The sequence below is a fragment of the Melospiza melodia genome, chromosome 7, assembly GCF_035770615.1.
Source record: "Melospiza melodia melodia isolate bMelMel2 chromosome 7, bMelMel2.pri, whole genome shotgun sequence".
Classification (NCBI taxonomy): Eukaryota; Metazoa; Chordata; class Aves; order Passeriformes; family Passerellidae; genus Melospiza; species Melospiza melodia.
Genome location: NC_086200.1, coordinates 22788281 through 22814989, shown reverse-complemented (window position 1 = coordinate 22814989; position 26709 = coordinate 22788281). Strand labels below are relative to the sequence as shown.

Here is a 26709-nt window from a genome sequence, read left to right as displayed (position 1 = left end):
CTCAGGGCCCATGCCAAAGCTGGGGGAGCCACAAAGCTGTTCTGCCCATTTCTGTTCATTGCTGCTCTAATGGGGATGGATCTTCAGCCACTTGGAGGACGATGATGAATTTTACTGCTCCAGAGGCCTCTTTGTTCTTGAGCTTCTCAGTTCAGGAATTCAGTTAGAAAAGCTCATAAATATTTGTTCAAAATACCCAAACAAGACAAGTCTCTGGGAATCATTCAAGTTTTCAATTATTTCGTGGTTAATTTGTCACATTTCAGAAGTGTATTCAAAATGAATATACTAAATTGAAAACAATGAAGAGAGAACTGTTTTGTCCTGTTTAGTTGTCTTTTCCAGTTTTGGTTGATATCAGCAATGTCCAATTTATATTGGCCTCCAACACCTTCTAATGCATTTTGAACAGATACGAAAATCAAGACTCCTCATGGATGACAATCAATGCTGGTGTCCATGGCAACCACCCCTGGCAAGGGGTCTCAATGGAGCTGCCAAGGGACTGACCATAGCAACAGGGGGGTGGTGACAGTTGCCATGGAAACTGACCATAGCAACAGGGTCCTGGTGATGATTGCCATGGAACCTGACCATAGCAACAGGGTCCTGGTGATGGTTGCCCGCTAAGGGTCAGATTTGTCAGAGGTCCTCAGAGAGGTTCCATGGGGACTTTCCAAGAGTCTCCAGGCTGTTCCAGAGCTGGAATGTCACAGGCACAGACAGGGGCTCCATGGAGACCTGCCAGGAATTTCTGGGGACTGTAAAGGGCCGTGTGGTCAGAGGCAGTCACAGCCATTCCATGGTGACATTCCAGGGGACCTTGGGCTGCAAAGGAACCGATCTGTCACAGACACTCACGGGGGCTCCACGGTGACATCCCAGGAGTTCCCAGGCTGCCAAAGAGCCAGGATGTCCCAGACACTCACAGGGGTTCATGTCATGGGCACAGTGAGACCTTCGGGCAAAATTTATTAGGGAAACTCCTGTTGGGTCACAACGTGCAGAAAGGATTCCCAATAGCCCCCATAGATGCCCAAACGTCACCATTGAATCAGAGATGACACAGACTCAGAGCAGAAGGCTAAGGGCTAAAAGCCACCTGTTTTTTCAATCCTCTTCTTTTATACCTTGGTTTGCTACAGGTGGACCTCACTGGTCCTATAATCAACACATTTCACATGATTGGCCAATTAAGACAACACCCTTCAGTAAACAATTTTATGGAAAAAAGCCAACTTATTCCAAACATTGTCAGCCAAGTGTTTCCTCAAAAATCCACTCAGATAACACCATTTATTGATGTTTGTTTTATGTTGGGCCGTTCTTGGGGGTCCCTGGATGGGGGAATCCCTCCTGTAGCAGTTCTATGCCAGGTAAAAAGAGATGCATGGGACTTTTTCAGTCTTCAGCTTCTTGTTTACTGTTATCTTATCTAAAGTTTTGCATTGCTGTCCACACCAGGCTCAGTGCACTGGAAAAGCACTGCAAAATGGCTCCAAAACGTACAGTTTCAAGCTCTTTTAACATTGTCTCATCCAATAAACACTTGAAAGGTGCATTATTTCTACTTATCTACCAATAACTCATCCCTTGACTGTCCACATAACCTCTGCACTGTGCTTTCCATGACCAATCACCCTGTGCTACCAACAATGCAGAAAATAGAGCAGATGAAGAAGACAGGGACTACACCCCAATTCCTCCATCTTGCTTCATATCTGCACCATACTAATAACCCCAAAACCTAAATTTCTCACCCAAGGAACATACTATAGTACTCTCTATTACCTATTTCACACTTTGGTAAATTCTAATCTATCTCAAAGTCTTGGAAGTCCTCTCCATGGGTGAAGTTGAAAGGCAGTGTTTCTCTGGGGGTCAGGACCCCTCAGAGCAGACAGAGAAATATTCCCTGTGCCTTGAATTCTGAAACATTTAACCTAAAATCCCTTAACCCTTAAGATGTCAAGTTGCCCAAAAATGTTCCAGGTAAGTAGGATTAGAAGGAGGAGAAAGAGAGAACAACAGAAAGACAGAAGATCCATAGAACAACATGCACATAGGTACCAACTGCTGGGGTTCCAGCATCGCAAAGAGAGGAACCACAGGAGAAGGCAAGATCCAGACCCTGGATGGCCCTCGTGCCCCAGCTTTTAACATCCTGGGCTGTCATGGGCCCGCCCCTGGTGTGAGACTGCCAGTTGCATGTCCAATCAGAGCTATGGTAGGGACCAGCGGCTTGTGTGTGATTGATTGACAGCTCAGCCAATCAGAACTATGTTAGCACTGCCCATACTGTGTGATTGACAGCTCTGCCAGGCCAGAGCTGGGGGCGGGCCTCTGTCCCATCACAAACCAAGGCCTGACCCGGCCCTGGCCCCACATGGGCATTCTGAGCATCCCAAGGTGTCTCGGGACGTCGATCTCATCCAGCCTCTGACAGCAACCACAATGATAGTACAGAACCTCATGGAATCAAGGGTCAGCTGTGACCTCATGGTGCCTCATGGAATCAAGGAGACCATTGTGGAACTCAGGGGCAGTATGGATGCAGGGGTGAAAAATCAAACTCTGGGGCCCATAGAAACAAGGAGCCATTGTGACACAGCGAGGCCGCATGGAGCCAAGGGAAACCTGTGACTCTGCTGGGTCTCATGAAACCAAGAAGCCATTGTGGCACTGCAAGACTTCATGGAATCAAGGAGAATACTGTGACAGTGCGGGGACCCATGAAATCAAGGAACCATGGAACAGGTCTGCCTGCTTTGCCTCCTGGGGGCTGTTTGACAGGTCCCACTGAATTTGACATGTCAAGGGCCACTTCTCATCTGACTGTGAAGCACTGGGGCTCTGTGCTTTCCTTCCTATGGAAAAGAGCTCTCTTTCTTGTCTAGTCTTCTATGCCTGAAATTAGGATTCCACCTCTAAAATTCCCTATATCCAAGGGTTTCTACCAAACAAAATCTGCCAATATACTCAAGTGTGGCGAGACTCGGCCTCTGGTGACTGACTCTCATCTGCCCCGGTGCTCGGTTGTTTCCTACATATGGAGACCATTGTGACAATGTGGGGAGCTGTGGAGCCAAAGGGCATTGTTACACTGTAGGAACTCATGGAACCAAGGGAATCATTGTGACACTGTGATTACCATGGATCCAAGGGGCCATTATGACACTGTGGACTCTTGAGGAACTATGGGGGCCATTGTGACACTTTGAGGTCTTCTGAAATGCAGGGAACATTGTGACACTGCAGAGTACCACGGATCCAAGGGACCATTGTGACACTGTGGAGCCTCATGGAACCAAGGACATCACTGTGGTTCTGTTGGGCCGCATGGTCCCAAGGGGCCAATGTGAAGCCACGGGGCTTTGTGGAACCAAGAGACAATTGTAGCATTTCAGGGCCTCATGGAGCCAAAGGGTCACTGTGATCCTGCAGGGCACCATGGATCCGTGGAGAAAATTGTGGCATTGCAAGGCCCCATGGAATCATGGAGACCATTGTGACCCTGCAGGGCCTCATGGAGGGAAGGGGCAATTGTGACACTATGGGAAGTTGTGGAACCAAGGGGATAATTGTGGTGCCACTGGAGCCCATGGAACCAAGGGGCCATGGTGACACAGAGGAGTTTCATGGAATCAATAGATCATTATGATAGCCTGGGTTTTTGGAACCATGGAGACCATTTAGATCCTTAAAGATTTGTGTAAACCAAGGGGCCATTATGACACCTGAGGGCATCATGGAAGCAAGAGAACCATTGTGGCACTGCAGGGCCCTGTGGAACCAAGGCAACATGAAATAGGTGTGGCTGGCATGGACTCCCAGGGTTCACCTGACAGGTCTGGCCGACCTTGGAATGTGGAAGGCCACTCCCATCTGCCCCTGAAACACTGACGCTCTGGGCTTTCCTTTGTATAGAAAAGAACTGTCCATCTTTTCCAGGTATCCATGGCCAAAATTTGGATTCTACCTCAAAGTTTCTGTGTATCCAAGGAATACTGCCAGACAAAAGTTGCCAGGACAGACAGGTCCTGGTCTTTGACTCCCAAGTGCCAGCACTTACTAGTTTTGCCAACACTGGAAAGGGCTCTGTGCTTTTCTTTTTATGGAAGAAAAACATCCATCTTCTCCAGGCACAAATGTCTGAAATTAAGATTCCACATCTATAATTTCAAATATCCAAGGGTTGGTCCAAGCAAACCCGCCAGGACAGACAGTTCAGGCTTGCCTTAGCCTTTGGTGGTTTCTACTCATCAGTTTCTGAATCATGGGGCTCCGTGGTTTCCTTCCTATGGAGACCAATGTGACATTTGGGAGCCTTGTGAAATGAAGGGGCCATTGTGAAACTGCAGAGCACTATGGATCCAAGGGACATTGTGACACTGTGGAGCCTCGAGGAACCAAGGACATCATTGTGGCTCTGTTGGGCTGCATGGCCCCAAGGGACCATTGCAAATCAGCAATGTGAGAGTTAGCCCAGCTGTAACTCAGAGTCAGACAGATTTTACCCCGGAAGAACTGGGTGTGAGTTTCAAGTCCTAGGAGTCATTCTTTTAACTTAGGGTGAGCTTGAGAAGTCCCCCATAAGCCTTTAGTGTTGTTATGCTAAGTTGTCCAAGTTCTACTCCCCTATTGGTTTATTAGTTACTTATTTCTCCTATAGGCTCTTGTTCTAGTTTTCAAGCCCCAAGTATCTATGTTGCTGATTCCTCCTTGACTCAGGTTTTACGATCCTACCCCTTGTACTGTGCTGGACTTCTCCATGTTTATTGTTTTTCACCCTGTTATTAAAGTTCCTTTTAAACAACTGCATTGATCCTGCTCCTTTTCATTTTCACCACCCTTGCCCTGAAGTCAGGGAACCAGAGAGGTTTATTGCAGCCACCTTCATTGTGACTTTTGGCGCCCGAACAGGGACCATGACATTCAGGGCTCCCTGTGTCAGTCATGTCAGCTGGGGTTAGCTGATGGATAGGTCAGAGCTCCCTGGGATTTTGGATTGTGCCAGGCTAGGCAGATTCATCGTTACTTCAAGGGACCTTGGCCAGGATCAGCAGGGACAATGACAGTTTCACCTGCATAGGATTGCAGGTGGGTTTGGGGAAATGCAAGACATTCATTGCCCATTTAGTCACTCTGTTTTTACAGTATGCACCCATGTCCCATAATTAATTTGTAGTGTTCCTGTGGCTCTTCCCCATAAGGCTGAGAAAGAGAAAAATGGGCAGCCAGATGTCCAAAGTAGAAAGCAGCATATATGGATGCTTTCATTCTCACTGATCATGACAAAATATTTTCAAAGAACGAATAAAAATCAATCATGAGGTGGATCATTACCAATTTTCCAGATGCCTCTGCTGATGAAATCCATACCACTGAATTTTTTGACTCAGTGGGATTTAAACTGTACAATTTTTGATCAAAAGGGACCCCATTGCACCCTGCGTGCTCCCCATCTTCCACACCACACTTGACCAGGAAGCAGTGTGTTGAAAACTCAATCCGTTGGTAACTCCTAACTCGGGACCTCCCTTCAAACCTGCCTTTCTCAAACCTTTAATGATGGTCCAAGAAGGCAATGGCCATGCTGTCTTAGAGCATCATGCCCTGGAGACTCAAGACAGAACGAGCCAAAATATGGCTCAGGAGCCTGACCACCCTCCCTCCATCTTGGCTCCTCCACTTCCTGCTACCACAACTTTCACCTCTGCCCTGAGAAAAGCTCCAGACTCCAACCACACAACTGCAGGTCCTGCCTTCACTGTCAATCATTTCCTCTCCACCCTGGACCATGCCTCCAGTTAAGGAAGGAGACTGGCAAATAGCCTCAAAATTCCTCATTGCCCTGTTATGTTATGAAAAAAGGGGGGAGAATCCCAGGTATCAGCCACTGGTTTGCAGGGAAATCAAGGATCTTTGTTTCTAAAGACCATAGGAATGACATAGCTTGCTTTAATGATCTAATGAGGGCCATGTTTAAAGCACATGTCTCAACCACGTATAATTTAAAATATGTTATGTTGTTGTCACCTACAGAATACACCTGGTGGGAAGAGGGATGGAAGTGTTTATTATGCTAACAGCAATGAGTATGCTAATAATGAGGCAAGGGCAGAATTGACAATCAACCATCTAGCTGGAGAAGGACAACACAGCCTACCAGATGACCAAGCAGCAGGTATCCTCAGAGAAGTATTGGATGATATCCAAGAGATGGCTTTGAAAGCTTTAATCCAGGTATCACATGGCAGCACCCTCAATTTGAAATACTTTGGATGGCTGCACCTAAAACTTTAGGACCATTAGACCATCTTGGGTGCCTGTTAAGTAAGCAAACCAATGCTACCTAACTCACAATGAGTGGCCTGCTCTCAGACATAGAGACCATCAGATATGCCACCTCTCCGAACAACGATAAGTTTTTACTCTGGGCACATGGGCATGGCTGTGTAGACTCTGAGGGTATGTGTTGCATGAACCTCTCCAGCCACAGCGAGTAAATCCACAAGAGCATTCAGGTACTGAAGGAACGGTTCGAGAAGTTTCAAGTGGAAAACAAAGACTGGGTCAAACAACTCTTTGAATCAAAGGGACTAAAGGATTGGATGATGTCTAGCTAAAACAGGACATTTAATTTTCTTAATTGTTGTTGTATTGTTAATTCTCTCATGTTTGTTTGGATGATTTTAGAAAGTCTTATAAAATTCTTTCAGTTCCATCTTTGTTGTAAAACAGAAAGGGGGAAGATACCCAACACAGGCTCCTCATGGACCACTTGGAAAAGAGAATTGGAGGCCAGGATGGCACAAAAACCTCTCAGACAATCAACTTTGGAAGGAAATTCCTTAAAAGTACCTAAAAGTATAATTAAATCCATAAAGTACCTTAAAAACCTTGAGTATCTCAAGGCATTAATGAGCCCCACTGAATGTCAGTACAAAGCTCTCCAGGGACTCAATAAAGTAGATCACTGGGGCCATGATTGCAAAACCTCTCACACAGTGTGTATCAAAAGGGAAAAACCAAGTACCTTAAAATAACTGAAGTACCCTGTAGTATTAATGAGCCCCACTGAGTGTTGTTACTGACAAAGCCTCTCCAGGGAATAATTACTGCAGATAATTGGAGGCCATGATTGCACAAACCTCTCAGAGACTCCAAGGCAAAAGCCAAACCCAAAGTTCTTTGAAAAACCTGCAGTCTCTTGGAGCATGAAGGAGCCCCCAAGGGCATTCCTGACCCAGGCTCCCCAGGGACTCCTTCCACCAGATCCTTGAGGCCACTGGGATGTGGGCTAGGGGGGGATGCTGAGGGCAGGACAAGGGGCTGACAGTGCCCAGCCTGGCTGGGGCTGTGCCAGGAGGCCCCAGGGCCTCAGGACAAGGTGTCTCCTCCCAACCCTTGGTGGCACAGACCCTCCTGCTCCCCAGGGCTCCAACACTTGGCTTCTCTTTTTCCCCACCTGTCATCACTGTCTCTAGTTCTCTGCTCTGCCTGGGGCCTGGGGACACTTTCTCAGTTGTGCCCCTCAGTGGGACCCATTAAAAGTCCAAGAAACTTTGGAGTTGGATTCTGACTTGGAGTTCTGGAGACGTTTCTTCAGCCACCTCTCAGGGACTGATGCTGAGGGCCTGAGCACAAAGCCCCAGAGGCTCATTAAAGTCCTGGTGCTGTGTCTGTGCTGCCGAGCTGGGCTGGGCTCCTGGCACAGAGGCAGCTCCTGGTAACCAAGAGGAGCTTCAAAAGCACATTTCTCTCGATGAGCAGCTCTTCTGCCAGACCAGCAGGGCTAGGGCACTGCCTGCAGCCACCCCAGCTCCAGCACAGAGGCACAGAGAGCTTCAATCAGTCAGGGCTGGGAAGGTGCTGAGAAGTGCCTGGGGCAGAATCACTGCCAGCCCTTGGCACAGGAACCTCTGGCTGCAGGACAATGCAGCTGCAGCTCCTGGAGCCATCTCCTAAAGCTGGAACATCCCAATGCCTACAGACCCTGTGAGTACATTCTCTGATTGTCTCTTGTGCAGAGCAGCCAGGGGTGCCCAGGGCTGTCCTGCAGAGCAGGGTCCCGCAGCCCAGGGCACTGTGCTGGGGCAGGGACTCTGCTGCCTGCCAGGGACAGCTCTCAGCCAGCCCTGGCAGCTGCTCCCAGCACTGGGGGACAAGATCTGGGTGGGAGGAGACAGCTGGTCAGGCTTGGAAGTGTTCTCCTTGTGTTGTGATGATGCTGCATTGTCCAGGACTGCTCCCATCTTTTAATTTAACTGCAGAATATTTCCAAGTAGATTATGCAGGGAGCACAGCAAGGCAGGGGCTGCATAAAAGGGAAAACTTTATTAATCTACTGCTTTGGGTTGCTGGGATGGAAAATTGCACGTAGATATTCATCTCTCAGTTCATGTTTAGAAAAAATAAAAAATTTTATCTCAGCCCTGAATAAAGCAGGCAGTGACAGAAATCAGCACAGGACAACTCACAGGCAGTGTCAATATCAAACATTTCCAGCCTCCTCAGGGTTGCACTGATATTGCCATAACCCTGCAGAGCCAGAGCTGTCCCTGGGAAGTGCCAGAGCTGGGAGGTGTCTGCAGGGCAGAGCTGAGCCCCCAGGGCTGGGCTGGGCTCTGGCAGCACTGGCAGGGCCCAGCCCTGGGCACAGGGAAGCAGCTGCTGGCAGGGACAGCTCCAGGCAGCAGAGCCCTGGACAGGCAGTGGGGGGAAAGTGCCCCAAGGCTGTGCTGGGATATTTCAAGTCCTCTCCAAACCCAACTATTCCATGATTACTTTTCTTACAGATGCCCATGCCAAGACAAAGAAAATGTCCAACAGCAGCTCCATCAGGCACTTCCTCCTGCTGGCATTGGCAGACACGCGGCAGCTGCAGCTCCTGCACTTCTGCCTCTTGCTGGGCATCTCCCTGGCTGCCCTCCTGGGCAACGGCCTCATCATCAGCGCCGTAGCCTGTGGCCACCACCTGCACACGCCCATGTTCTTATTCCTGCTCAACCTGGCCCTCAGCGACCTGGGCTTCATCTGCACCACTGTCCCCAAAGCCATGCACAATTCCCTCTGGGACACCAGGAACATCACCTACACAGGATGTGCTGCACAGCTCTTTTTCTTTATGTTCTTCATCTCAGCAGAGCTTTCCCTTCTGACCATCATGTGCTACGACCGCTACGTGTCCATCTGCAAACCCCTGCACTACGGGACCCTCCTGAGCAGCAGAGCTTGTGCCCACATGGCAGCAGCTGCCTGGGCCACTGCCTTTCTCTATTCACTGATGCACACAGCCAATACATTTTCCCTGCCCCTGTGCCATGGCAATGCCCTGGGCCAGTTCTTCTGTGAAATCCCACAGATCCTCAAGCTTTCCTGCTCCAAATCCTACCTCAGGGAACTTGGGCTCATTGCAGTTAGTGTCTGTTTTGTATTTGGTTGTTTTGTGTTCGTTGTTTTCTCCTATGTGCAGATTTTCAGGGCTGTGCTGAGGATCCCCTCTGAGCAGGGACGGTACAAAGCTTTTTCCACCTGCCTCCCTCACCTGGCCGTGGTCTCCCTGTTTGTTAGCACTGCAGCCTTTGCCTACCTGAAGCCCCCCTCCATCTCCTCCAAATCCCTGGATCTGGCCCTGTCAATCCTGTACTCAGTGGTGCCTCCAGCCCTGAACCCGCTCATCTACAGCCTGAGGAACAAGGAGCTCAAGGCTGAAGTGTGGAGACTGATGACTGGATGCTTTCAGGAACATTAATTTGATGGCCAATTGCTGCAAACCACTTGTAATCGAAATCATCTTATTGTTGGTTTGACTGTAGGTTTTTTTTTTTTCCTTTATATTAGTTTTCTCATATTGTCCACAAATAAATGTCTTTGTTTGTGCCATTTCTCATTTTGGTTCTCTCCAACTTCCCTGTGGCCACAGACTTTGTCAATGAGGGGTTGCGCTCTGGGTGACTTTAAAGGAAATAAAGGATGTCCCAGCCACGTTTTCTGCAGAGATGCCCTTTTGTTGCCTTCTCTGGAGCTGCAGCAGCAATGTCTGTGTGCAGAGCTGGGGGCAGATCAGTGCTGGCACAGCAGCTGTGCCCAGCTGCAGCAGCACTTGGTGTTTCCAGTGCTGCTTCCATGGCCCTGCCCTGCTGCCCTGGTGGCCCTGGTGTTGCTGCAGGGCCTGAGTGCTCTTGGGGCTGGGCACAGCCCTGGGAGTGGCAGTGGGGCGCAGCAGGGACAGGCCAAGTAATATAAATAATTTGTAATATAAATCATCTTTGATAGTTCTTTTGGATTTGTCCTTTTTTCCCCCTGTGTTTTAGTTTTTTATTATTGTTCACAAAGTAAAACCATTGTTTGTGCCATTTCTCATTTAGTTTCTCTGCACCTTCCCTGTGTCCACAGACTGTGTCAATGAGGGGCTGTGCTCTTGGTGTCTTTAAAGGAGCTAAATGATCTCCCAGCGAAGTTTTCTGCAGTGATCCCCTTGTGTTTCCTTGTCTGGAGCTGCAGCAGCACTGTCTGAGTGCAGAGCGTGGGCCAGATCATTGCTGAGTCCATCAGCTCTGATCCTGCTGGCCACACCATTCCTGATCCAGGCCAGCAGCCACTGGCCTTCTTGCCCACCTGGGCACTCTGCTGCCTCATGTCTGGCCTGCTGTCCAACAGTGCTGCAGGTCCCTTTCTGTCTGGCTGCTCTCCAGCCACTCTGTCTCCAGCCTGTAGCGCTGCAGGGGTTGTTGTGGCCAAAGTGCAGGACCCGGCACTTGGACTTGTAAAACCTCACCTTGTTGGATTTGGGCCCTGGATCCAGCCTGTCCAGGTCCCTCTGCAGAGCCCTCCTACCCTCCAGCAGATCAACATTCACACCCAGCTTAGTGTCATCTGCAAATTTGCTGATGCTGGACGCAGTCTCCTCATGCAGATCATCAGTGCAGATATTGAAGTCCACACTGGCTGGCTCTGATCCCTCTGCCATCCTGTGGGTGCCCTGTGATGGCACTCAAGGTGATCTGTTCCATAACCTTGCCGGGCACCCAGGTCAGGCTGACAGGTCTGGAGTTCTCCAGATCCTCCTTCCAGCCCTTCTTGGGGATGGGCTCACACTGCCACCTCCAGTCCTCTGGGACCTCCCTGCTGAGCCAGCACTGATGGGAAATTATGGAGAGCAGCTTGGGGAGCTCATCCACCAGCTCGCCCACCCCCTTAGGATGGATCCCATCTAGTCCCGGAGACACCTGTGAGCATCTGAGAGGATCAGCACGTCAACAATTTCTTCCTCAGGGATTACAGGGACTGTTCTGCTCCCTGTGCCCATCTATCAGCTCAGGAGAACACTTGTCCTGAGGAAAACCTGTGCTAATATCGAAAATTGAGAGAAACAAGGTGTTAAGTAGCTTAGCCTTTTTTCTTTAATTACTGTATTCTCCACTGCATCCAAAAAAGGAGTAGATGTTCTCCTCATCCCATGTTTTGCTATTAGTTTTTTTGTAATAACATTTTTTATTATTTTTTACAGAAGTGGTCAGGTAATGCTCTAATTGAGCTTTGGCTTCTCAACTTTTCTTTCTACATCACCAAATAACATTCTTAAACACTTCCTAAGTTTCATGACCTTCTGTCAAAAGTTGCGTCCTTTTTTTCCCCCTGAGTTCCCATAAAAGCTCCACAGCCAGCCAGGCCAGTCATTTTCCTCACCAGCTCATCTTCTGCCACACTGGGACAGGCTGCTCCTTCCCCCTTAAGATTACTTCCTTGAAATGTGTCCATCCTTCCTGGACCCCTTTGTTTTTAAGGGATGTTTTCCTTAAAAAAAATCAGTGCATGATTCAGTACTCCCCAAATCAGCATCCTAAATAGGCCAAAGTCTGCCCTTCCTAATTCCAGTGTAGAAGTTTTTTTTCCTGTCCCTCCTTCTTTCACAGAACATTGAACACTTGATTATTTCATGGTCACTGTGCCCCAGGCAACCTCAAAGCCCCACATCTGCCACCAGCCCTTCTCTGTTTGTGAACAGCAGTAGCAGACAGAGCTTTCCTTGGCAGTGGAAGTGTTACCAAAAATTCAGCAAAACAGAAAACTCCTTAACCCCAGTATAGCATTAAGAAGCAGCATTCTTTATTCAGCTGGATGCATGGGGGATAGCTCCTCCCAAAGCCCTGCAGGCTGAGTGCAGGAAAGTTTCTGTTTATATTCTGTATATTGCACACATATTCATTGATTTTCCCAGACTAAACATAAATATGATAATAATTTCCCCAAAATCATTAACATATTTCCCCTCCCCTTTTCCTATGTGTTCTTCTGTCCTGGTGTCCCTCTGGTGGTCCCTGGTGGTCGTGGACCACAATGTTCCAGTGGGGCAGGCTGAGCTGGCAGGAGGCTGGTAAACTTTTAGTTCCTCTTCTCACACAATGGGGAATTGTGTGGTTTCCATCTGTGACATCAGAGACCATCTGTGTGACATTAGAGAATGGGCTGTGACATCACAGAGATGCCGCCACTACAGGGGCTATGGTGTGGTGTCCCGGGTCAAGCACGGCTCTGTGGCAGCACCCGTGCCACATGGACCAAGACACGCTGACACCAATGTGGTGGACAGTGAAATGGTGTTTATTAACTGCCAACAGGGGTAATTTGTAACGGGGGTAACGGCAGGGCAACGGTAAAGGGAGAGGGGTTAGGTATAATATCGCGAGATCTCCCAAATAACATGATATATTAAACCCACATTCCCCCCCCCCTTCATGACCTATTAAAAACATAGGAAACGGTAATGTTAAAACTGCCTAGTGGACATTAACAAACTTGTAATTGCAACAAAACAAACAACTGTAGCAACTTTTAACAAACTTGTGAGTGTAAATATTTAACAAATGAAAAGTTAAACAATGTAACGCACACAAAAAACTAATTACCTCTAACTGGTTTTCTACGAAAAAAAAAAATGAACTTATTTAAAACAGAGGGCGATCTGTCAGGGGGCTGATTGAACTGTGACTTCGGGCATTCTTGCAGGACTTGCTCAGCTTATGTGTTGTCATCATAGCACCAAATTTTCCTCCCAGAATCTGTAATCTGTTTGACTTTAAAACCAGGGTGTTTTGGAGAGCCCATGTCTGGACTCATGTTCTCCCCAAAACACCCTTTGGACCCGTTGGCGCAGGAAAAGTTCTGGGTTGACTGGTATTCCATCTAAGTAGAGACAGAACTTGGCCAGAGTTCCAACTCCACTTGGCGGATACTGTTGGGAAATTTAGGAGACTAGAGAATGGAAAATACAAAGCCGTGGCTAATTCCAAGTCCTGCACCTGTAAGATAGCGTGTCCTTGGGCCTAGCTGTAGAAGGATAACAAATAGTGAAAGGGACATGAGAAAAGAGAGATGTAACCCCTAAGGAATGAGGAAGAGTTCATGGTATAGTTTAACCAATAGATTGCTTGGCTTACAGAATATTCATGAGCTTATTATTTGCTGTATAAGTGTTTGATGCTTTCTTCAATAAACTGGACCTGTGATGAACTATCTGGTGTCCTGGTGTCCTTCCTGTGACAAATGGTTGACCCCGAACACTGACCCCCTCATCTCAACTAAAAGAAAAAGGGGGAGAACACGCCACGGTCGAGGAAGTTGGAGTTGGGTCCTGAGCAGCCAGGATGGTGCCAGAATTTTGAAGCACCCTTGGGGTTCACATCGGTGACTCAAGCCATTTATGTGCTGACGGAGCCTGGAAAGCTGCAAGACTGCGCACGAAAGAGGTATGAAAAGGCAAGCAGCATATAAGTTATCTGCCGCGTATCTAGAATGGCGAGGGATAAAGAGGATAGATTTGTTATTAGCCTACGGATACGCTGAAGAAACTTTCCTTAACGCACATGAACTTTCAGAATGGAGAAAATCTGGGGATATACTGTGGGAAGCAGTGTTAGAAGATGATAAGTCAGCAAAGAAACCGAGCAAGCCATGGCGGGTGATATACAATACACTTCAGCATGTCTCTGAGTGCAAAGCAGCAGCTGTGGCTCAGGGCGGCTGCGAGGCTGTGCTGCTCCGAACTTGGCATGGGCGCTCCGCCATGGGGAGCAGCCGCGGCGAGCGGTCGCCTGAAATGCTGCACTGCAGTGGCGGCAGCGGCAGCAGCTGTGGGGGGTTTCACCCCCTCCGACACAAGCGCCGCGGGACCGGAGCGCTTCTTCCAGCGGGAGCACTCTCCCTCCGCCCCGCAGCCTGCAAAAGCTTCAGTGTGAGACCTAACAGCTTAATAAATGTGACTCTTGTCAACAAAAGAAAGATTTCTACTGCAATTAAGAAGCCAGTGATAATAAACAAAGGACACCGAGGACCATTACTGTCAAGACGTTTTTCACCTAAGTTAAAAGGACTTTTTCTTTTTCCTAGCAGAGACTGTGAAAGAGACTTTAAATATCAGAAGCCCAACTAACTCAGTCAGTAGAACATTAAACTCTGGAATTATATTTTGAAAAAATTTAAAAATGTTAAAAATGTGTTAAAGTGGTTGTAGAAGTAAGATGTAATGAGTGTGGTTTTTGTATTTTTTAAAGCTTTGTTTAGATGTGATAAAAGTAAAAGCAAGCAATGAATTTAAAAGAATTTTTCCACAGGTATACCTTGAACAAACTTCTTATGTTTAAGTGCATTCAAGTATAAAAATGCTGCAGCAAATACATGAAGAAACTTGTTTTAGCTAAGTGTTTTAGAATCAGGCCTGTAAGTAAGGTATAGTAAATACTATATTCTCTTTCTATAGTAAGTATTATCCGTTGTTAAGTAGTTTAAGTTAAATTATCTATTAAGTGCCATTAAATGTTAAATACTGTTAAGGTTTAGTTTTGTTAAGTTTATCTCCTGTTAAGTTTAAGTGTTATTAAGTTTAAGTAGAGCTAGATTCTGTTTAAATTATATTAGGTTTAAGTTATGTAGAATTTAAAGTCAGTTAAGTTTTGTTAAAATTTTGTTAGATTTAAGTGATTTTACATGTAAGTTCTGTTGATTTAAAAATCTGTTAAGTTTAAGTAAAGATAAGTTTAAGTAATGTTAAGTTCTATTAAGTTTAAATATTTGAAGTTTAAGTATTTTAAGTCTAGGTACTATTAAGTTTAAGTGATGTTAGATTTATCCTTTTATGATAGGCGTTTATTTTTATCACTTGTGTGTAAAGTGTTGTTGTGAACATCAGAGAAACTCTAGTTAAAAAAGGACAATCAGAAGCATTTGTGAGTAGAGCCATTCCTGTTTGAAGTATATCTGCTGTTTGAGAATAGAAAGCAAACTGACCAGGCAATTGACACGGGTGAAACCTGCACACATGTTACTCCTTTAGCTTATTTTTGTCGTTTGTATTAGCACACCTGAGTTTGGTTTGAGCCTTGTAGCACATAGAATCCTTTTTGTATCTGTTATATAGCATATCCTATAAAAAGTGACAGCCTTTTTGGTTTGTTTCCCTGGCTTAGATCCCTTGTAAGAGAGAAACCTTGCTAGCTGAGAACACTGTTTGAAATATTGTTTAGTTGTTAGAATTGCCTATTTTTGTGTTGCAAAGAGTGTGAACACAGTTAGCCCATAGAATTTTGCTTTTCATAAAAAATAAAAACAGGGGAAGTGTTGGGAAATTTAGGAGGCTGGAGATTGGAAAAGTACAAAGCCGTGGCTAATTCCAAGTCCTGCACCTGTGAGATAGCGTGTCCTTGGGCCTAGCTGCAGTAGGATAACAAATAGTGAAAGAGACATGAGAAAAGAGAGATGTAACCCCTAAGGAATGAGGAAGAGTTCATGGTATAGTTTAACCAATAGATTGCTTGGCTTACAGAATATTCATGAGCTTATTATTTGCTGTATAAGTGTTTGATGCTTTCTTCAATAAACGGGACCTGTGATGAACCACCTGGTGTCCTGGTCTCCTTCCTACAACAGAACCCCATAACCACATGACCGTGATGGAACCCCATAACCCCATGACCTTGATGGACCTCCATAACCACATCACCCTGCTGGACCCCCATAACCCCATGACCTTGATGGAACCCCATAACCCCATGACCTTGATGGACCCCGAGGACCTTGATGGACCCCCATGACCCTGATTGACCCCCATAACCACATAACCTTGATGGATCCCCATAACCCCATGACCCTGATGGAACTCCATAACCCCATGATCCTGCTGACCCACCATGACCTTGATGGACCCTCATGACCCTGATGGACCCCCATGACCCTGATGGGCCCCCATAACCCCATAGCCTTGATGGGCCTCCATAACCTCATAACCCTGATGGACCCCCATAACCCCATGATCCATCCCATAACCATGATGGAACCCCATGACCCTGATAGACCTTCATAACCACATGACCGTGATGGAACTCCATAACCCCATAATCATGATGGACCCCCATAACCCCAATAAATCCCCATGACCTTAATGGACCTCCATAACCCCATGATCCATCCCATAACCATGATGGAACCCCATGACCCTGATAGACCTTCATAATCACATGACCGTGATGGAACTCCATAACCCCATAATCATGATGGACCCCCATAACCGCAATAAATCCCCATGACCTTGATGGACCTCCATAACCACATGACCCTGAAAGACCTTCATAACCCCATAACCATGATGGACCCCCATAACCACATGGCCTTGATGGACGTCCGTAACCCCATTACTTTGATGGACGTCCATAAGCCCATAACCATGATGGACCCCCATAACCCCATGACCCTGATAGACCTTCATAACCACATGACCTTGATGGAGCTCCATGACCCCATGGCCCTGATGGAACCCCATAACACCATGACCCTGGTTACTGCCATGATCTTGATGGACCCCCATAACCACATGACCCCATAACCCTGATGGACCCCCATAACCACATGTCCCTGTGCGGGATGTCCCCATGTGGGATGTGCGGGATGTCCCTGTGCGGGATGTGCGGGATATCCCTGTGCGGGATGTCCACGTGTGGGAAGTCCACGTGTGGGATGTCCCTGTGCGGGATGTCTGCGTGCGGTGCGAAGCCACCGGCCCCCCACAAGAACACCCGGGGCAGCTGGGCCACCACCAGGAGCAGCGCGTCACCGACCAGGACGGGGTGGCAGGACACCGGGGACAAGCCTGGGGGAGAGGGGACAGGAGTGAGGAGACCTTGGAGACCTTGGGGACCTTGGAGATGTTGGAGATGTTGGGGTAATGGGGATCTTGGGGACCTTGGGGAGCTTGGGGACACTGGGGACCTTGGAGATGTTGGAGATGTTGGAGACCTTGGGAATCTTGAGGACATTGGGGACTTTGGGAATATGGAGGTTGTTGGGCACATTGGAGATGTTGGGGACCTTTGGGACCTTGGGGACATTAGAGATGTTGGGGACATTGGAGATGTTGGGGTGATGGGACATTAAAGACATTGGAAAACACTGGGGACATTGGAGATGTTGGGGCAATGGGGACCTTGAGGACCTTGGGGACATCGGAGATGTTGGAGACCTTTGGGACCTTGGGGACATCGGGGGCACTGGGGACATCAGGTGCACTGGGGTGATGGGGCCTTGGGGACCTTGGGGACATTGGAGAATGTTGGGGACACTGGAGATGTTGGGGTGATGGGACCTTGGGGATACTGAGGACATTTGAGACCTTGGGGACATTGGAGATGTTGGGGTGATGGGGCCTCGGGGACATTGGAGATGTTGGGGACCTTGAGGACCTTGGGAGTATGGAGGACTCTGGGGACATTGGGGATGTTGGAGCAATGGGGACCTTGAGGACCCTGGGGACATTGGGATGATGGGGACCTTGGGCACACTGGAGATGTTTGGGACCTTGGAGACCTTGGGGACCTTGTGAACATGGAGGGTGTTGGGGCCGTTGGGGACATTGGGGACCTTGGAGATGTTGGGGTGATGGGGACCTTGGGGACATTGGAAACCTTGGGGACATTGGAGATGTTTGGACATTGGGACACTGGGGACACTGGAGATGTTGGGGTGATGGGGATATTGGGGACCCTGGGGACATTGTGATGATGGAGGGCGTTGGGGACATTGGAGATGTTTGGACATTGGGGACATTGGGGACCCTGGAGATGTTGGGGTGATGGGACACTGGGGACATTGGAGATGTTGGGGTGGTGGGACACTGGGGACATTGGAGATGTTGGGGTGATGGGGACACTGGAGACCTTGGGGACATTGGGATGATGGGGACCTTGGGCACACTGGAGATGTTGGGGTGATGTGGACATTGGTGATGTTGGAGTGATGGGGACATTGGAGATGTTGGGGTGATGGGGACATTGGAACACTGGGGACATTGGAGATGTTGGGGTGATGGGGACATTGGAACACTGGGGACATTGGAGATGTTGGGGACCTTGGAGACCTTGGGGACATTGGGCATGTTGGGGTGATGGGGACCTTGGGAATCATGGAGATGTTGGGGACCTTTGGGACATTGGAGATGTTGGGTGATGGGGATCTTGGGGACCTTGGGGAGCTTGGGGACATTGGAGATGTTGGGGACCTTTGGGATTTTGGGGACATTGGGAACCTTGGAGATGTTGGGGTGATGGAACCTTGGGGATACTGGGGACATTGGAGACCTTGGGACATTGGAGACAGCTGGGGACCTTTGGGACCTCAGGAATATGGAGGACATTGGGGACGTTGGAGATGTTGGGGTGATGGGGCCTCGGGGACCTCGGAGACGTTGGGGACCTTTGGGGGCAATGGGGACATTGGGGACCTTGGGGACATTGGGGCTTTGGGACATTGGAGAATGTTGGGGACCTTTGGGACCTTGGGAATATGGAGGGTGTTGGGGCCCTTGGAGATGTTGGGGTGATGGCACCTTGGGGACATTGGAGGTGTTGGGGTGATGGGACCTTGGGGACATTGGAGATGTTGGGGACCTTGAGGACCTTGGGAGTATGGAGGACACTGGGGACATTGGGGATGTTGGAGCAATGGGGACCTTGAGGACCCTGGGGACATTGGGATGATGGGGACCTTGGGCACACTGGAGATGTTTGGGACCTTGGAGACCTTGGGGACCTTGTGAATATGGAGGGTGTTGGGGCCGTTGGGGACCTTGGGGACCTTGGAGATGTTGGGGTGATGGGGACCTTGGGGACCTTGAAGATGTTGGGGTGATGGGGACCTTGGGGACATTGGAAACCTTGGGGACCTTGGAGATGTTTGGACATTGGAGATGTTGGGGTGATGGGACACTGGGGACATTGGAGATGTTGGTGTGATGGGGACCTTGGGGACATTGGAAAACCTTGGGGACCTTGGAGATGTTTGGACACTGGGGACATTGGGGACCCTGGAGATGTTGGGGTGATGGGGACCTTGGGGACTTTGGAAAACCTTGGGGGCACTGGAGATGTTGGGGCACTGGGGACCTTGGGGACCTTGGGGACATTGGAGGCACTGGAGATGTTGGGGCACTGGGGACCTTGGGAGCACTGGGGATGTTGGGGACCTTGGGGACTGTCCTGGTTTAGGGCAAATTTGTTAAAGAATCTGCAAAGGAGGGCCCCTCCAGAAAGCAAAACCCACACGGCCCCTCCCCCCAACCGGTTCGGGAAAAAATTCGTTGGAGAGAGGTGGAAAGAACCTGTTTATTTCAGGCACAGCACCCCCCAGCACACAAAATTAACACCCGATGACACCGCTCTGAGAAAGATGACAAAATCAGAAAGTCTCTTTCGGGGGTGGTTGCTCTGTTCTTGGTCCCTCTGGCGCTGGGGCAGGAGCTGCAGGCCAAAACGGTGCAAACGCTTGGTGTTCCTGGGTCCCAGTTCGGAGCAGGTTCGAGATGGTCACAGAAATAAGAGAGGAGAAACAGTCCAGGAAGGAATTTGGACTGTTTAGCTAGACCTAGCTAATAAGCAGAAGCAAAAACAGAGCAGAAGCGAGAGCAGAAAAGAGAGCAAGCAAAGCAGCAAGCTGAAAGCAAGAAGTGAAATACAGCCCTATGTACTGCCTGTCTCTGTGTCCCTGATAAGAGAAACCCAAACAAAACTTTCACTCTTCAGAGCCGGTCTTAAAGGCACAGAACAGATGAATGGGGATACAAGCATCATAACATCACCCCAGGACAGTGCCAGGCAGCCAGTGGCACAGGAAACTCCCAGCTGATGGAAACAAACTTTCTGGCTGAGTGCAGAGGCCAGGACAAAGCTGAGTGGTTTCCCTGGTGTCCCCCAGCCCTTGCTGGCCCCAGGGGCTGATGGCATTTGTGCTCCCTCAGGTTCATCTCCCCACACCAACAGCATGGGGGTGCTCCTGCCTGCTGTGTGCAATGCAAACAGGGGCTGCTGAGACAGTGCTGCCGTGTGTGTGCCTGCAAGGATGGGGCACCTGTGTGAGCTGGGGGAGAGGCCAGAGCTGCAGAGCGGGGATGTTGTTGGCAGCTCCATGAGGACGCACTGGGACACTGCCCTGGGCTGTGCAGCGCTCTGGGGATGGATCAGACCCTGCTCCACTGCTCCTTCCCATCTCCCCCAGGGACCTTGCAGAGCCCCAGCTGTTGCTGTCCTTGGCTGCCATGGCAACCCTGTGAGAAAGTTCCAGGTACAATTGCAGTGACACTTGTTGGTGCCACCAGGTGCCATGGCAACGGCCACGGGGACCCGGTCCTTGGTTTGGTGCCATGGCAACCAGTGCCCGGAGCCATTGTGATGGTTGGTGGCCATGGAAAGCTGCCCTGGGCCCTTGCTCAGGGCTGGTGTCAGTGCCCAGAGCCAGAGGGGATCCCTTGCTGGGGGCTGTGCCATGGCCACCTGCCCCATGCCGCGCTGGCCGCTCAGGCACCAGGAACCAGCAGCCACCGGCACTGCCAGGGCCAAAGGCCAGGTCAGCCAGACAGAAAGGGGCAGGGCTGGGCACTGTTTCCATGGCAATGGGCACTGGGGGGACACCTGGGTCACCTGGCCTGGCAGTTGCCATGGAAACCCCTGGCAGGGACTGAGGGCACAGCCCTGGCACTGAGACACTGCTGGGCCGGGTGCTGAGCACAGGGCTGGGCACGCAGAGATGGTTTTGTTCTTGCTGAGCTGCAGCACAGCCAAGGCCTGTCCTGCCCCTCGTCCAGCCACGCTGGGGAGGGGCTGGGGCTGCGGGGGAGCTGGGCAGGGGACACAGCCAGGACAGGGGACCCCAACTGACCCCGGGCATACCCCAGACCAGAGCACATCATGCTCAGGGTGTGAAGGGGGGAACAGGGAGGAAGGAGGGAATTTTGGAGTGAGGGCTTTTGCCTTCCCAGGGAACACTTAGGCAAGAAGGGGCCCTGTTTCACCAGTGGGCAGGGTCACGACCAAAGACACAGACACCAACTCAAGGAATTGTGTCATTTATATCATGCACAGCTGCAGAGATTTACAAAAGGATATGCTCAGCAAAGCACATCATCATTAGCAAAGAATTACAAAAGAAGCTCAGCAATCCATCATAACCTATCATTACATTTTCATGACCAATTCCTTCGTGAAACACTAGAGGTGTTTGTGGCAGACAAAGATTCTGGCTGACTATCAAGGTACACATTACAGACATCAGCAGTACTTTAGTGACACTGTTCTTCATTCTTTCTTTTCAATCTCATTCCAATTAGGAACAAGAATTCTGTTGGCCGTGGAGCTGGCACCTTTTTAATTCCAGAATAATGCCCCCAGGCCCTTTGCTGTTCAGCTTTACCATGCTGTCTGTGGCTAACAAGGCTTGGGGGGCCCTTTCCCCTTTGGCTGGAAGGGGCCGGGTCCCAGTCCCTGAGGGGCACCCAGGCTCCTGGATGAAATTCCTGTGCAAGTCCCTTAGTGTCACAGCAGCCTTCACAGGGAGCCCCGTGGATCAGAGCATTTCCCAAAGGGGCCCTTGTGGCAAACAGGGAGATCTGGTCTGGCAGGATGTGTAAAACAATATCCTGGCAGATCTACTGGTTCTCACACAGAATCCTTGGCTGCAGGGACACATTCCCATTGTTCCTGCCCAGGGTTCAGGACTCAGAGTTGTCTTTCCCAGGAGCTGCTCCTTCAGCTGCCTCGGGGGGGCCATTTGGCCTCCAGACCCACACTCTGGCTCCATTATTAGGACTGCTGCATCCAAACCCTTTATCTCCACAAACGGTGGTGACTGGAGGTGGATCTCCTGTTTTCACAATCGTTCTTAAAATTGCAAAATCAATAATTGTGCTACCCTGTCATGGGGTTGAACAATCCAATCTTGTTTGTTATTGTTTACAGAATTACTGTAATTTCTCCTTGATATTCTGCATCAGTTCCTCCTGCCATGACAGAATCACTTTGCAAGGCCAAGCTCCAAGGGAGCAGTTACCAAATCAAAGTGTCCTGGAGGAATCTGAACTCCTGTTTCAGTACTGATAGCTCTCATTTGCCTTGAATTTTTCCTAATGAATTCCAGTGCATGAAGGCCCAGCCCTGCAGCCTCTGGGCTGGCCCTGCCAGGGGCCATCACAGCCAGAACAATTTCCCAGGCAGCCCAAGCCTCACTGCCCATGGCTGGATTTGCAAACTGGGGGCAGCCGTGCACAGCCAGGGGGTTTCATTTTCCCAGTGGGCCATTGTGAAGGGCATGGAGCACATCTGGGAGATGGTTCTCCATGGAAAAAGGTTCCCATCTCCTCATTTTTCCAACTGCTCTTTTAACAACCCCTTCACCTGTTCAACCAATCCTGCAGCTTGTGCATAATCTGGTACATGGAAAACCCTACAGGCAAAATCACTGTATTTTTCACAGGAACAGACAAAGCACTCTACATCACAGTATCAGCAACCCCTGCAAAAATAGCCAATTTCCTCCCTTTCTCCCTTTTTCATTGTATACAATCGCAAAAAGTTGACCACTGACATGAGGGTTCTGGCTAATTCTGTTCTGTAGGGTATTTAGTGTTACATCCCTGAGCAGCCAAAGCTACCAAATTAGTATTGTCAGCACTATTTCACATTATTATATAATTTTATACATAGATAGTGATATAGAAATATAGATAGATACAGACATAAATATATATAAATAGATATATTGAGGTCTTATTATACTATAAATACATATATAATTATTATGTATATAGATATTTCACTTGCACAAATGCATCTGAGCTCAAGATTAAAACGTTCTTCTCTTGCTCCATGTGGGAGCATTCCAACCATAATTGTTCCTTCTGAAGGTGCTGTTTCCTATGTACTCTCAACAAATTCATCTTTGTCTGCCCAAACCCACAAGGTCTTTTCCTTTTCCATGTGCAATTTTTGGATGCATTTGAAGCCATCCAGAGGTGCAGCTTCTTTTACCCGACTGCCCCACCGCTCACACGAGGCTCCAACCTCAGCCAACACTAGAGCCAGGGAACTCCAGGGAAGGGCTTCCCAGCTGGGAATTTCTGATGGGACTGATTCCTCACACTGACACTGAACAAGTGATATTTTGTTGGGATCTGGCCAGACTGGGCCAGTTTTGTTTTACCAGTGGCCAAAGTCAGCACCAAAGACACAGACTCCAACTGAAGGAATCAGTGTCATTTCCTGCAGCTCAGAGCAGCAAAGAATCACAAAAGGAGCAGCTCAGCAATGCACCCAACCATCCCCACCAAAGATTGCCTGCCGTGATTAAGAAAGATCCAGCAGCATTTACCCTCAGCCTTTACCATCCCCCAGACCCACACAGCAGCTGGGAAAGCTGTCACAGCCAAGGGCTGCAGAGCCACTCCTGGGCACTGGGAATTCCTGCAGGTGCCTCCAGCCCCAGGTGAGGCTCCAACCCCGCTGGGAGAGGGCCCAGCTCTGACAGTGCTGAATGAACAAACTGACAGCACTGCTAGCGTGGCAACATCTGCTTTCATCCTCCTCTTGGGTCCCTCCCAAAGCCTGGCCAGGGCTCAAGGAGGAACCAAGGGAGCTGACTTTGATCCTTCAGCCCCAAACAAGGCCAGATGTCAGATTTCATGGCCTTGTCTGGCTTCTAAATACACAAAGGTCAATCCATGTTTCACTAATGAGTGGCTACATCTATCACACTGCTAATGACCATGCATATTTCATCAGGGAGCAGACACAAAGATAACCTTTGCTTGGAAGGTTCATCCAGAGGCCACCTTTGGCTCAGGGCCTGCTGTCCAGGCCTCACTCAGGGCTGGTGTCCAGGCCTTGGCACTTCAGGGACGTGGTTTAGTGCTGGGCTTGGCACTGCTGGGTGACCGGCTGCACTGGGTGAGCTCAGAGGGCTTTTCCAACAGAAAGGATCCTGTGATTCCATCATTATATCCACAGCATTCAGCTGGGGCTATTTTAGCAGCAGTACTTTGCTCCAAAAGTTCCCACTTGCCCAGCTCCTGTGGCCTGAGGCTTCAGCTCCTTCAGCTCCTGGTGCTGAGCTGCTCATGCTGAACGAGTCGGCTTGAAGAGAAGAACACAGTCCATGCAATTCCTTCTGGGACACGGAGAGGGGAGGCTGTGCAAACAGGAGCTTGTTTGCTGTGGCCTCCTCTCTGCCCTTCACGCCTTTCACTGCTTTGAACCAGCCAAGAGCTTTCTCCAAGAGTGCAATGGAGCAGCTGTTCCTGCTCCCAGGCCTGGCTCTCTCCAGTCTCTGCCCTTGCCTGCTTCTGTCCCTCTTGCTGTGCCCTCTGTTCCCCCAGGGCTCGCTGGCTGCTGCCCAGGACTGTGGCACTGGCACAGATCCAGTGCTCCAGAGCCTCCTTTCTGTGCCCTTGCAGCTGCCTAGGCAGAGCAGCCTTTTCCATCTGAAAGCTCCCCATGGACAGGGAGTGCCCAGCTCCGTTCCTTGCACAGCCTCCAGGAGCCCAGGGCTGCCATCTCCAGTCCCTGCTGGCACTGGGGGCTCCCAGGTGCCTCAAGCTGCTGTGACACCGCTGCACACGGGAGGGAAGAAGGGCAGGGGCTGTGCTCAGAGTCAGCTCCATGTGCTGCTGCTGCTGCTGCTGTGGGGTCATTTGTGCAGCCCTGGCCCAGAGTCAGGGATCAGATCCTGCCAGTCTCTTCCAGCCCTGGCTGCTCAGAGTTTGGGCCTTGGAGCCTCAGGTGGCCAAAGGCAGCTGCTGCTGGTCCCTCTGTGTGCCCGTGTTCAGCAGTGCTGCTCCATCAGTCTGTGCCCAGCAATGGGGAAAAGCCTCAGCCCTGCAGGGCCAGGAGCTGCCGGGCTCTGCCTGAGCAGCTCAGCCAGCAGGAAGGGAGCTGCTCCACACGGAAACCAGGAGCAAAGGACATTCCTTTTGTAGGACATGTTTTCTATTTAGAGGGAAAAAAAGGAAAAAGGAAAAAAAATAGGTAAATTGTAAAAGATAAGAATAAAATCCAAGTGTTAGTGAAAACACATAACATGTCAGTGAAAAAAACAAAACATAAATGCAAAGTTACATTATTTGCATTAAGAGGTAAATGATCTTTTTAAAAAGAGAACTCAGTCATTTACATTGTAAATGTGCTGATGGCATGGATCCATCTTACTGACCTCAGCAGCCTCTTAAAAGATTTTGGGCTTTGTCCCCAACACTGGTATTTGAAATTGTGCTCGAAGCAAGAGGAAATTGCTTTGTGCCCTTCCAGCTCCAAGCAGGACTGGGAATGGAAACACTGTCAAAGCCCAAATCCTTTAGAAGATGACCTTCCTTCTCAGCCTGGGAATGAGCTGCACATTCTCTTTGAAACTGTCAGGGATTTCTTAGAGTCACAAAGTCCTACTGACAGCTTTTTGCTCAGGTTTGGAAGTGCAGAAGGGCAATTCTCCATCCATTAGCTCCAGACTGCACTGCCTCAGGAGCACGGCCCACTCGCCAGCTTTGGTGCACTCGTGGCACTGCCAGAGGAGGAACAAAGTGCAATTGCACAATTCCAGCCAATCAAGAAGGAAGAATGGGACAGACAAAACACCCTGTGTAGATCCAGGCGTTCAGCCCGGACTGTGGAGAGTTTGGGTCCTTGCCAGTTGGATGCGTGTCCCCAGCTGCAATCTCTGGGCCTGCAGCAGAGTCTCACTCACCGGCCAAAGCAGAAAGCTCAGGCGCTGTGCTCGCAATGGGCTCGTCTGATGCAAAGCTGTCAGAGCAATGTGAGGGCAGAGCCAGCCCAGCTGGGCCCAGGGCTGAGCCCAGCAGAGCCCTGGCAGAGCCCAGAGCAGCCTCAGCACCCGCAGAGCCCGGCTGCAAGGAGAGAAAGCAGAAACCGCCCGTCAGCTGAGGGCTCCTGTGCCCTTGTGCCAAGGCCTGCGGTGCCCAGGCCATGCTGGCTGTGCCCAGAGCTGTGCCCAGAGCTGCCCATCCCTGCTGCCTTTGGCACAGAGCAGGAGGGCAGGACATGTGCCCAGCTTGCAGCCAGCCATGGCACATCCAGCCCTCAGCAGCTGCCCAGAGCAGGATGCTCCTGTGCTCGCTGCCAGCTCCCAAAAGCTCTGATCCCACCCTGCCAAGCACACAGGGACCCACCTCACACCACCCACGGCTGCAAGAAAAGCTGCTCCCAAACCATGGCCTCAGCCTTCTCCAAGGGCACGGCCCATCCACGCCACAGCTGCTCCCAAGCACTTCCCCATCCACACTGGACCACCTGGAACGCTTCCTCTGGAATAACAAACAACACATTATTGAAAAGAGTTTAGAGACAAAAAGGGAAAACAAGAAAAATGCTAAAAACTCTTATCTCT

At 49.6% G+C, this 26709-nt stretch overlaps 1 protein-coding gene across 1 annotated transcript; it reads left to right on the top strand.

Moving 5' to 3' along the window:
- Window positions 1-9205: 9205 nt before the first annotated feature.
- Window positions 9206-13195, top strand: LOC134420892 (olfactory receptor 14J1-like; the record flags this gene model as incomplete). Its single annotated transcript, XM_063161300.1, has 2 exons — window positions 9206-9667; window positions 13163-13195. Coding segments are annotated over 2 exons (495 nt in total), but the record flags the coding sequence as incomplete, so codon positions are not given.
- Window positions 13196-26709: the final 13514 nt, after the last annotated feature.